The sequence below is a fragment of the Bufo bufo genome, chromosome 6, assembly GCF_905171765.1.
Source record: "Bufo bufo chromosome 6, aBufBuf1.1, whole genome shotgun sequence".
Lineage (NCBI taxonomy): Eukaryota > Metazoa > Chordata > Amphibia > Anura > Bufonidae > Bufo > Bufo bufo.
The window spans coordinates 354,840,748-354,852,834 of NC_053394.1; the positions used below are offsets into that span (position 1 = coordinate 354,840,748).

At 44.7% G+C, this 12,087-nt stretch overlaps 2 protein-coding genes across 2 annotated transcripts in view; one reads left to right on the plus strand and one right to left on the minus strand.

Moving 5' to 3' along the window:
* Positions 1-7,217, plus strand: part of ST6GALNAC1 (ST6 N-acetylgalactosaminide alpha-2,6-sialyltransferase 1) — a 163,396-nt gene extending 156,179 nt beyond the window's left edge. Inside the window, exon 9 of the mRNA XM_040437068.1 lies at positions 6,308-7,217. Coding sequence (XP_040293002.1) covers positions 6,308-6,487 — 180 coding nt within the window. The 3' untranslated portion in view covers positions 6,488-7,217. The remainder of the gene's footprint in view (positions 1-6,307) is intronic.
* A 3,632-nt stretch (positions 7,218-10,849) lies between these two features.
* The window catches only part of FBF1 (Fas binding factor 1), an 81,582-nt gene continuing 80,344 nt past the window's right edge, over positions 10,850-12,087 (minus strand). The window contains exon 29 of the mRNA XM_040437198.1: positions 10,850-11,001. Coding sequence (XP_040293132.1) covers positions 10,924-11,001 — 78 coding nt within the window. The 3' untranslated portion in view covers positions 10,850-10,923. The remainder of the gene's footprint in view (positions 11,002-12,087) is intronic.

A 12,087-nucleotide genomic window follows, 5' to 3' on the forward strand; every position in this document is an offset into this window, starting at 1 on the left:
CTTTGAGATACACTCTGGTGCTCCAAATCAATGTACCCCCAGGGGTTAATATCCACGCGTGGATATTACACAGACGTCTGACACAGACGCTGGTTAAAGCAATCTCTACCTTTTATTACAAAGAGTAAACGTTATATACATTTTCAGAAGAGGGCAGTCCTCTCTGAGGCTTAAACATTGTTTCATTGGTCAAAGGGAAAAAAGAGATAAGAGAAACAGAGATAACACTCTTAACATGTGCACCACATTGGAATATGAACTAATGTAAACATCAAGTAGGTGCCATCTTCTCATGGCGTCTATTCTAACAAGAATACTGCATACGTCATATGTGACACTTCAAGGAGGTGCTTCTCTATAGGCAGTGAATAATAGGTATATATCATCAACCCATATGATTGGCTTATGCATTCCTCCACAGTCTATATACCTCCCTTGGGACACCTGTACAAAGGTGAGAAACCAGACATTTCCCACAGCACAGCTCCCTGCCCCCCCCTCTCTTCTCCACTCTTGAAACAAAGAGGGGGGTGGGAGGCACTTGTCAAGAGAATAAGTTAACCAATTACTGTCCTAGAGATACAAAACATAGAATAAAATTCATACATCTCTATTACTGGTTTAGCCGTAGAAAATGGTCTAAATGTAAGACAGCTCGGAAGCTGTCTTACATTTAGAACTGGTGCTACATGCGCCAAAGTTAAGGGGGGCCTGCTCCTCTTCATAACTTCGGCGGAACCACAGCCAGCTATGGGGCTTTATTAAGACCGGCGTCTAAATGGCAGTCTTAATAAATGTAACCCTATGTTTTTCAGTGTATTTACTTTCCAACAGACAACTGGCATACATACATATTACAAAGCGGTCTGTCTGCAGCTATCACTAGGGGGAGCTCAATGCTGTAATAATGTCTTTGCACTGAGCTCCCCCTAGTGGAGGCTGCTTGAAAATGCAGTGTATAAAGCTCGGGACGGAAGAGTTTAGCAGCGGCCTTTCCACCCTGTCCCAAAGCAGTCACATGGTCTGTCTTCATTAAACATTTGGGATGAGTTTGGCTCTGTTCACATTTGCTGTGGAGGCTCCTAAGATGAACCTGTGTCCCAAAGACACATTTCAGACTGTGCCCACCACTTCAGGCCCTATATTGTTTCAGCTAATTTTATGGCTGTCCCTGTACATTTAGGCAGATTTAATAATCGTGTCTATGGGTATGTTCACATGACAGATTTTGAAAAACTGCCTAAAAAAATTTATGCATTTTTTTTTTTGGGGGAGATTCAGTGCAGATTCTGTCCTAAGATAGGGCACACTGCTTCTTTTTTTCACATGGAAAAAATGAGGTTTCGAGGCGTTTCTTGGAGCTGATTTTGAGGCGGAAATGTGCCAAAATACTCAGTGCTAGACATGTTAGTAACTTTTGTCTAACTTGAGACCACCGAATGGCTGGTTTATGTTGCGCCAAAATTTTGGCACATATAGTTGCATTCAACCAAGTCCTTATACACTGCTCAAAAAAATAAAGTGAACACAAAAATAACACATCCTAGATCTGAGTTAATTAAATATTCTTCTGAAATACTTTGTCCTTTACAGAGTTGAATGTGCTGACAACAAAATCACACAAAAATAAAAAAATGGAAATCAAATTTTTCAACCCATGGAGGTCTGGATTTGGAGTCACATTCAAAATGTAAGTGGAAAAACACACTACAGGCTGATCCAACTTTGATGTAATGTCCTTAAAGGGAATCTGTCACCTCCCCTAACCCAAAATCGGATTTTAAAGCAGTCATGCAGCACAGCTTACCTTGAATCGGCTGTGCTCTTCTATCTTGTAATCCGTCCAGTAGTTTATGAGAAAAACGACTTTTCCCTTAGTGTGCCCAGTAACGCCCCTCTTACAGTGCCCAAAACGCCTTCCTTCCGACTGCCTAACCGCCCACAGCCTCTCATCCCTCTCCTCCCCCTCCCTCACGGCCGAACGAACTCTCGCGCAGGCGCAGTACCCACTGAGGGCTGTGCCAGTGCGATCTGCAGGAGACTGAGGGCAGGAGCTTCATCCTCGTCACTGGGCATGCACCGAGCCCAGTGACGTCCGATGCTCGCTCTTCCCTCAGTCAGCCTGGGAGGAAGCGCAGAGGAATGCCGATCGGCTGCTGCACCCTGCGTTTTCTCCAGCCTGCCTGCCTGCCAGCGATTTCTTTCCCCACCCTCCCTCCTGAAAACAACTCATTATTTCTGGGCTCGGCGCATGCCCAGTGACGAGGATGAAGCTCCTGCCCTCAGTCTCCTGCAGATCGCACTGGCGCAGCCCTCAGTGGGTACTGCGCCTGCGCGAGAGTTCGTTCGGCCGTGAGGGAGGGGGACGAGAGGGATGAGAGGCTGTGGGCGGTTAGGCAGTCGGAAGGAAGGCGTTTTGGGCACTGTAAGAGGGGCGTTACTGGGCACACTAAGGGGAATAAAACGCCCCTCTGGGCACCTTCAGGGCTAATTTACATAATCATAAAAGTCATTTTTCCCATAACCTACTGGACGGATTACAAGATACAAGAGCACAGCCGATTCAAGGTAAGCTGTGCTGCATGACTGCTTTAAAATCCGATTTTGGGTTAGGGGAGGTGACAGATTCCCTTTAAAACAAGTCAAAATGAGGCTAAGTAGTGTGTGTGGCCTCCACGTGCCTGTATGACCTCCCTACAACGCCTGTGCATGCTTCTGATGAGGTGGCGGACGGTCTCCTGAGGGATCTCCTCCCAGACCTAGACTAAAGCATCTGACAACTCCTGGACAGTCTGTGTGCAACGTGACGTTGGTGGATAGAGCGAGACATGATGTCCCAGATGTGCTCAATTGGATTCAGGTCTGGGGAACGGGCAGGCCAGTCCATAGCATCAATGCCTTCGTCTTGCAGGAACTGCTGACACACTCCAGCCACATGAGGTCTAGCATTGTCTTGCATTAGGAGGAACCCAGGGCCAACCGCAGCATATGGTCTCACAAGGGGTCTGAGGATCTAATCTCGGTACCTAATGGCAGTCAGGCTACCTCTGGCGAGCACATGGAGGGCTGTGCGGCCCTCCAAAGAAATGCCACCCCACACCATTACTGACCCAATGCCAAACCGGTCATGCTGGAGGATGTTGCAGGCAGCAGAACGTTCTCCACAGCGTCTCCAGACTGTCACATCTGTCACATGTGCTCAGTGTGAACCTGCTTTCATCTGTGAAGAGCACAGGACGCCAGTGGCGAATTTGCCAATCTTGGTGTTCTCTGGCAAATGCCAAACATCCTGCACGGTGTTGGGCTGTAAGCACAACCCTCACCTGTGGACGTCGGGCCCTCATGGAGTCTGTTTCTGACCATTTGAGCAGACACATGCACATTTGTGGCCTGCTGGAGGTCATTTTGCAGGGCTCTGGCAGTGCTCCTCCTGTTCCTCCTTGCACAAAGGCAGAGGTAGCGGTCCTGCTGCTGAGTTGTTGCCCTCCTACGGCCTCCTCCACGTCTCCTGATGTACTGGCCTGTCTCCTGGTAGCGCCTCCATGCTCTGGACACTACGCTGACAGACACAGCAAACCTTCTTGCCACAGCTCGCATTGATGTGCCATCCTGGATAAGCTGCACTACCTGAGCCACTTGTGTGGGTTGTAGACTCCGTCTCATGCTACCACTAAAGTGAAAGCTCCGCCAGCATTCAAAAGTGACCAAAACATCACCCAGGAAGCATAGGAACTGAGAAGTGGTCTGTGGTCACCACCTGCAGAACCACTCCTTTATTGGGGGTGTCTTGCTAATTGCCTATAATTTCCACTTGTTTTCTATCCCATTTGCACAACAGCATGTGAAATTGATTGTCACTCAGGGTTGCTTCCTAAGTGGACAGTTTGATTTCACAGAAGTGTGATTGACTTGGAGTTACATTGTGTTGTTTAAGTGTTCCCTTTATTTTTTTGAGCAGTGTATTTAAGACACACTGCTTTTTTTCACACAAGCTACCCGGCTTGTCTAAAGAAGTGCTAAAGGTGTCTAAAACACATAATAAGGCTTCATTCACACGTCTGCAACGTGTTTTGCGGATCCACGGATCCGCAAAACACGGACAGCGGCAATGTGTGTTCCGCATTATGCGGACCGCACATTGCCGGCACTAATAGAATATACCTTTTCTTGCCCGCAATTGCGGGTCCAGGCAGCATGATGTGCAGCCCCATAGAAATGAATGGGTCCGCAATTGCGGAACGAAATTAATGTATGTACAATTGTAAATCGTGGTCCAATTGACTGTAAAAGCAATTAGGTCTCCTTCCCACCATAGGCGAGCGCTACCTACCCCTCGTACCAGCCCTGGAAAAAGTGCTGCTGCTGATGTACACAAATCTTGTGTGGTCTCCTCGTCCAAGACCTAAAAGACAAGTTGTAATGTGATACACATAGAGTATCTCACAAAGGTTAGTACACTCCTGACATTTTTGTAAATATATTATATATTTTCATGGGACAACATTGAAGATCTGACACTTTGATACAATGTACAGTAGTCAGTGTACGGCTTGTATAACAGTGTACATTTGTTGTGCCCTCAAAATAACTCAACACACAGACATTAATGTCTAAACCGCTGGCAACAATAATGAGTACACCCCTAAGTTAAAATGGCCAAATTGTGCCCGTGTCAATATTTTGTGTGGCCACCATTCTTTTCCAGCACTGCCTTATACCTCTTGGGCACGGAGTTCACTAGAGCTTCACAGGTTGCCACTGGAATCCTTTTCCACTCCTCCACAACGACATCACAGAGCTGGGGGATGTTAGAGACCTTGCTCTCCTCCATCTCCCATTTGAGGATGAACAGATGCTCAATAGGGTTTAGGTCTGGAGACATGGTTAGCCAGTGCAGCACCTTTACCCTGTTTCTTTATCAAGGCAGTGGTCGTCTTGGAGGTGTGTTTGGGGGCGTTATCATGTTGGCCCAGTTTACGAACTGACGGGATCATGCTCTGCTTCAGTATGTCACACAACATGTTGGCATTCATGGTTCCCTCAATGAACTGTAGCTCCCCACTGCCGGCAGCACTCATGCAGCCCCACATCGTGACACTCCCACCACCATGCCTGACTGTAGGCAAGACACACTTGTCTTTGTACTCCTCACCTGGTTGCCGCCACACACGCTTGACACTATCTGAACCAAATAGGTTTATCTTGGTCTCATCAGACCTCAGGACATGGTTCCAGTAATCCATGTCCTTAGTCTGCTTGTCTTCAGCAAACTGTTTGCTGAATCTTTAGAAGAGGCTTCCTACTGGGACAACAGCCATGCAGACCAATTTTACTGCAGGATGCGGTATATGGTCTGAGCACTGACAGGCTGACCCCCCACCCCTTTAACCTCTGCAGCAATGCTGCCAGCACTCATACAACCTCTGCATAGGACGCTGAGCATGTGCACTCAACTTCTCTGGTCGACCATGGGGAGTCCTGTTCTGAGTGGAACCTGTCTTGTTAAACCGCTGTATGGTCTTGGCCACCGTGCTGCAGCTCAGTTTCAGGGTGTTGGCAATCTTCTTATAGCCTAAGTCTGTGATGGCTAACCTCCGGCACTCCAGATGTAGTAAAACTACGACTCCCAAGATGTACCCTTGCTTGGCTGTTCTCAGGACTCCATAGAACTGAATGGAGCATGCTGGGAGTCATAGTTTCACTACAGCTGGAGGTTAGCCATCACTGGCCTAGGCCATCTTTATGTAAAACAACAATTCTTTTTTTCAGATCCTCAGAGAGTTCTTTGCCATGAGGAGCCATGTTGAACTTCCATTGACTAGTATGAGAGAGTGTGAGACCGGTAACACTAACGAGTCACATGACACCGGGGAGGGAAAATGGCTAATTGGGCACAATTTGGCCATTTTCACTTAGGGGTGTACTCACTTTTGTTGCCAGCGGCTTAGACATTAATGGCTGTTTGTTGAGTTATTTTGAGGACACACCAAATTTACACTGTTATACAAGCCGTACACTGACTACTGTACATTCTATCAAAGTGTCAGATCTTCAGTGTTGTTCCATGAAAGTATATAATAAAATATTTACAAAATTGTGAGAGGTGTACTCACTTATGTGAGATACTATACATGGCCGCTGAGTTCACCATCCTTGGCTGCAGTTATATCTGCATAGGTCCAATACTCATTATACCCACTGGCAGACAGAGCGTGATGCCGTCAAAATCCTATTAATCACCTAGTTTTACCCCATAACTGCATTTAGTACATGAATTTGCCTTGTTGACATATTTCCTTACCCCTAGGTCAGTGTCTATGGTTTCATGACAGAAGATTTCCGAGATTATGCTGATCATTATTATGACAAGACGCATACTAAAGTTGTTTTGTATATTAACCACGACTTTCTTTTGGAGAAAGACTTATGGGCTCGCCTGCATGAGCAAGACATCATCAAACTTTACAAGGGGAATAAAGGACTATAGGACTGGAACCGAAACACTATCAAGTCCACATTTTTTTTAGAAATTGTTAATTTCTTTTTTGCTCATATTCTGTTTAAATGAACACGTTAAAAAGGGTTTTCAGAGATAAATTTACTGATACATATCCTCTGGGTAGGTCATCGGTGTCTGATCGGTGGGGGTCTGACAACCTGGACTACCGCTGTTCTCGGATGTTTGAGATTTCACCGGTACTCAGTGCAGTGCAGCGGGCTTCTCTCGGCTCACCAAGCACAGCGTCGTTCATTTCTTAGTGGCTGTGCTTGGTATCACAGCTCAGATCCATTTACTTCAATGGGGTTGAGATGCGCCTAGGTCATATGACCGATGCATGTGACGTCACTGGGCCTAGGTAAAGCTACAAGAAGGCCTTGGCGCTAACTGCGAGAGCTGGTGCCTTCTCAAACAGCTGATCGGTGGGGGTCCTGGGTGTCGGACCTTCACCGATCAGATACTGATGGCCTATCCAGAGGGTTCATCAATTAGTAAAAATATCTAAGAAAACCCCTTTGACTGAGTTAAATAAATCTGAATTTTAAATGTGTTAAATGGGTGATTGTCATTCTGGAAATAAAAGGTGTTAGGACAGTCCAGCTTTTACAAGGGTGCCATTCTTTTCTCCTCTGTTTCTACTCCACCTCCTTTCTCATTGCTTTATGGGGAGGACCATGGCATCTAGGACTATCCTTTCTGGGTTGAAAGAAATCTCTCATTCTCCAATTCCCGCTAAGACGCAGATAAACCAACTGCCTTTGACATTCTTGCTATTTATTGGCCAATTGTCCCTTTTTTCGGTTATTTCTACTAATTTGTTAGAGATCTAAATTATTTCACCCAGTAGTGCACCTCCTCACAATCTACAATAAATATGCCCCTAAATTACTCCTCAAAATAGATTGACTGTAAAGAGACTATGCTTCAGATATTCAGCATAATTTTGCTAGGTTGTTGTTCTCACAAAATAACACCTATGGGTGTATCCACTGAATAAATCCAGTTATGCATGAAAGGCCTCATGCACATGACCGTTTTTGTGGTCCGCATCAGAGCTGCATTTTTTTGCGGCTCGGGTGCGGACCCATTCACTTCAATGGGACCGCAAAAGATGCGGACAGCACTCCGTGTGCTGTCCGCATCCGTTGCATCGTTATGTGGCCCCGCAAAAAAAAATATGGCATGTCCTATTCTTGTCTGTTTTGTGGACAAGAATAGGCATTTCTACAAAGGGCGGCTTCCATTTTTTGCGGATCCGCGGTTTGCAGACCGCAAAAAACTGCATGGTCGTGTGCATGAGGCCAAAGAGAGCTGAAATGAAGTGCACCCCGTTTCACAAGGAAAACATGTACCTTTTGCATTAAAACCTGTTGCAACTCCTACACCCGAGTTGGAGGAAAGACCTACATATATTTATTCATATGGTTCACCATGTTGCATGTGTAATGTTGTGTGTTATACATGTGTGTAATGTACTATAAATGTGGATTGCACTGGATACTGCAGTGGAGATAGTGGAAGAGCAAGCTGGGAAACGACTGCTATAAAGAAAAACAGCAATAATCCAGCGAGTAACTAGCTAGATAGTAGAGGGGATTGGTAGAGGTTGAAGCCAAATATTGCAGACGAGTTGAGGCCAGAGCTGAGGGGTAGAAAGAAGCCAAGTAGCCTGTGCATCCAGACAGCAGCTAAGTCATGTTTAAGGCAAAGACCTGTAACCAAGACCAGCCAACCTGCTGCATGTAAGCAATACTGCACGAGAAAGACACTGTAACCTGGGAACGCCTGTTGGAGACAGTGTAGATTGTGTGATACTCAGCCACATGGAGAGAAAGCCATCTTCATTGCTGATACTGTAAGGAGACCAGGGTTTCAACACCCAGGGAGCTGGTTGCAACCTAAGTGAGTTGTTCTCCCTTAAAGCGTCCATGTTTTACTTGCCTGTTTTCCACTTAAAGAAACAATATGCCTAATTAACCTGTTGCCTCTGTCCTCATTGAGAGACTGTATCCCTAAGCCTGTGACCATCAAAATTGTTGCCCTACGGCAGACCAGTAAATACCTCAAGTTGGAACTGTGCCCACCTAACTCCTATCATCCTAGAGTACGGAGTCACGCATACCACTCAGGGCTAAAAACATTCTGCCTGTAAGGTCTTGACCCCCTTATATCTACATTGTAAATTGCTCCCTGAATTTCTCTTCAAAGTGGATGCCTGGTTTAGAAACTCCACTTTAATATACCCCATAAGTGGAAGGTTCCCTTCTCAATAAGTTACGAATGTCTCACTGTAGAGGACCTGGCACACCCATATATCACATAGACAGCCTATTGATTTTAATAAGAACTGTAAAATGCTTCATTTCAACTGTGGCAGCACTACAGGAAACAATTGCTGCGGAGACACCTTGTGATCAAGGGTCTGGCCAAAAGGCCCCCGAAGGTGGATAACCCCTTTAAAAAAAAATAAGAGGACTTATTCTTCATGGGGGTTCTCCTCTAGATCAACAGTCTAGAAATAGGCTTAGTTTCATAATTTTACATTTCACACACAAATATACGGTAAATAGTAAGAAAGCAGATTTATAAAATAAAAATTTATATTAATATCAAATCTAAAAAAATCAGATAGGATAGGGATTTATTCTGATCGCCATATTTGGGGTCAGGAAGGAATTTTTTACTCCTATAACTAGAAATAAAATGTTTTTGCCCCACGTTTACATCTTTGTGTCCGTCTCTTTATTTCTATTGGATGTCAGTGTAGGGTTCTGATAAATGTGGTAAACTTCACCAATGCCGTCTTCTTCAAAACTCAAAGAGATGTGTACTTCTAAATCTTTTTGACAAACTTAAAGTGCTTTTCAAGTCCATAGGATAGGCCATCAATATGTGCTTGGCGGGTTCCGACACCCCGCACCCCCGCTGATCAGCTGTAGCTCTGGAAGCTCACAGCTCTCCATCCATTATGAAGTGGAAGGAGCTGGTTACTGCAGTACTGTTCTTGTTGAAGTTAATGGAAGTAGTGCTGCAGTCACCAACTCTGTCCACTACACCAAGGATGGAGTTGTGGAGGTCTGGTGCTGGAGCTACTGATCAGCTGATCAGTGGGGGGTGTGGAATGGCAGAACCCTGCAGGTCAGATATTGATGGCTTATCCTGAGGATAGTCCATCAATATAAAATGAGTGGACAACCCCTTTTAAAGAGGTTGTCAGCTCAAATTAAATATATTTAAATGTGCTTTAAATAGCAAGATATACAGGCTAACTGGCTCAGTGTAATACGTAATCAGGCCATGTTCTTTTCATGACTGATTCATAGACAGAAAATAAGGAAAAAAGTGCACATATGCAGCGTATCTGCCCTATTTTCCATCTGGATTTTATGGGCATAAATTTTGCAGCTCTCTGAAGTAGCTGCAAACTGGACCATTTTACCAAATCTCATCCACAAGCCGTGGAAAAAGCTGTGCAGAATCCACACAGACACTTACCTGCAGTGCGGGTTTTAAATCCGCAGCATGTCAACTTCTGTTCAGATTTTTACCCCATATTTCACCCTTTTAAATGTAAATGCGCAGCAAAAACCACATTGAACGCATGCAAATTTTGCTGCAGATTTGTTGCAAAACCTGCTGGATTTCTGAGCTTTTTAATATTAATGACCTATTCTCAGGATAGGTCATCAATATCAGATAGGGAGACGGCGCGCGCAGTGAACACGTGCAGTCTCTCTTCCTGTCCGCTGCTGTAGGTATATGGAACAGCAGTAGTGGACAAGAAAAAAGACGGCACATGCACACTGCGCGTGCGCCGCCTCCTCATACAGCTGATCGGCGGGGGTGCTGGGTGTCGGACCCCCACCGATCTGATATTGATGACCTATACTGAGGATAGGTCATCAATATAAAAAAGCCCCGACAACCCCCGACAGTCAATAAGGCCTCATGCATACAGTTGTGTCAGATTTTTGGTCTACAAAAAATGGATTGGCAAATGCGGATAGCTTCCATGTGTATTCTGTATTTCTCTAACTTCCATCAATAGAAAGGGCAAATTTCATCCACAAAAACGTTCAAGAATAGGACCTGCAGTGAGTTTTTTGGATCGGCACACAGATCAGTAAAAAAAATAAATGGATGTGTGCCTGGCCTCATTGAATCATATGGGTCTGTGTGCTAACCGTTTTAAAAACAGATAGCACACTGAAGAAAAATACGGCTGTGTGTATGAGCCCAAATGTGAATTGTCTGGCTCGGTCTCTTAGCAGGCTCTGCATGGAAATAAGAAGCAAAACAAAGTTTACTAATAATATAATAATATGTAATAATATAAAAAGTCATATAAAACATCAAGGAAGGAGAGCTGCCCACTGGTAAGTGGGTCCGGTCCTGTGGGCTTTCAAGTAAACACTTCATTGCGTTCATACACTCAAGGAGGAGGGAGAAGATTTCTTCAAAGCTTCCAAATAAAGTTTCTCACTTTCTATGTAGTCCCAGTCCTGTTGCAGAAATAAAAAGGTCATTAAAATAGAGTAAGGGCCCAAGGATATGTGTCTTATGTAAGTGACATATAAACTGACTGCTTTATATCTGATGAACAGGAGACGCCCAATACATTGTTGTCAGACGATAAAACTCACGGGACCCAGCAAAAGTGACATTGATCAAGCAGACATCAGGGGTCTGTAAAAATGTGATCCCCAGAGCAGACCCCTAAAGGGATTGGCCAAATTTCTAAAACTTCATAAGCATGTGAGCACTAACAAAACCCCAAGCCCCCCATATCTCAACACATAATCTCAACGAGTCCATGGCCATTCTCTTCTATGTTGGCACTTAAAAGCTTTAAGAGCACACGCAGATAGGTGCTGGAGACTCTCCTGTATCTACGCATGCGTTGAATGCTCAGAAGACAATAAGTGGCTAAGCTCTTTCATTTGGGGAATCCATGGCTCCAGTCCCAACTAGGAGAGAGCCCGGGCCATATAAAATAAAATCAGGTTAAAAGACAGAATTGTGCAGCGCAGTTATGTAGACGACGTTTCTGTGATGTATGTATACAACATGTATACACACTTGCATGCTTGGACACAGTGATAACTAAAAGCAGTACATGATGGCAGTGGTTAAGTCAGAGTTACTTTCTCTCTATTCATTAGGTCATTTTACATGGCCCCAGGGCTTCTCAATACAAAACCTTCTGACTACATATTAGTGAGCTCTATGCTTAGGGCCAGTTCACACAGAGTTTTTAGAGCTGATTTTGGAGCATTTCTGCTTTAAAATAAGCTTCAAATCATCTCCAAAAAACACCTTCTCCCGTTCATTTCAATGGGAAGCCGCACTTGCTTCTTCTTTTACACGTGTAAAAAAAAAAAAGAAGCAGCATGCCCTAACTTGGGGCAGAATCAGCGCAGAATCTCCCACTGAAATGAATAGGAAGCAGAAAAAAACAGCTCCATGAAAGTGCATGAGTTTTTTGTGTAGATCTGCTTCAATATATTGTATTGAAGTCAAAGACACGTGTACTCTGCACTGATTTTTAAGCATGTGTGAACTGTACCTTAGAGCTACAAGTGCAGCAA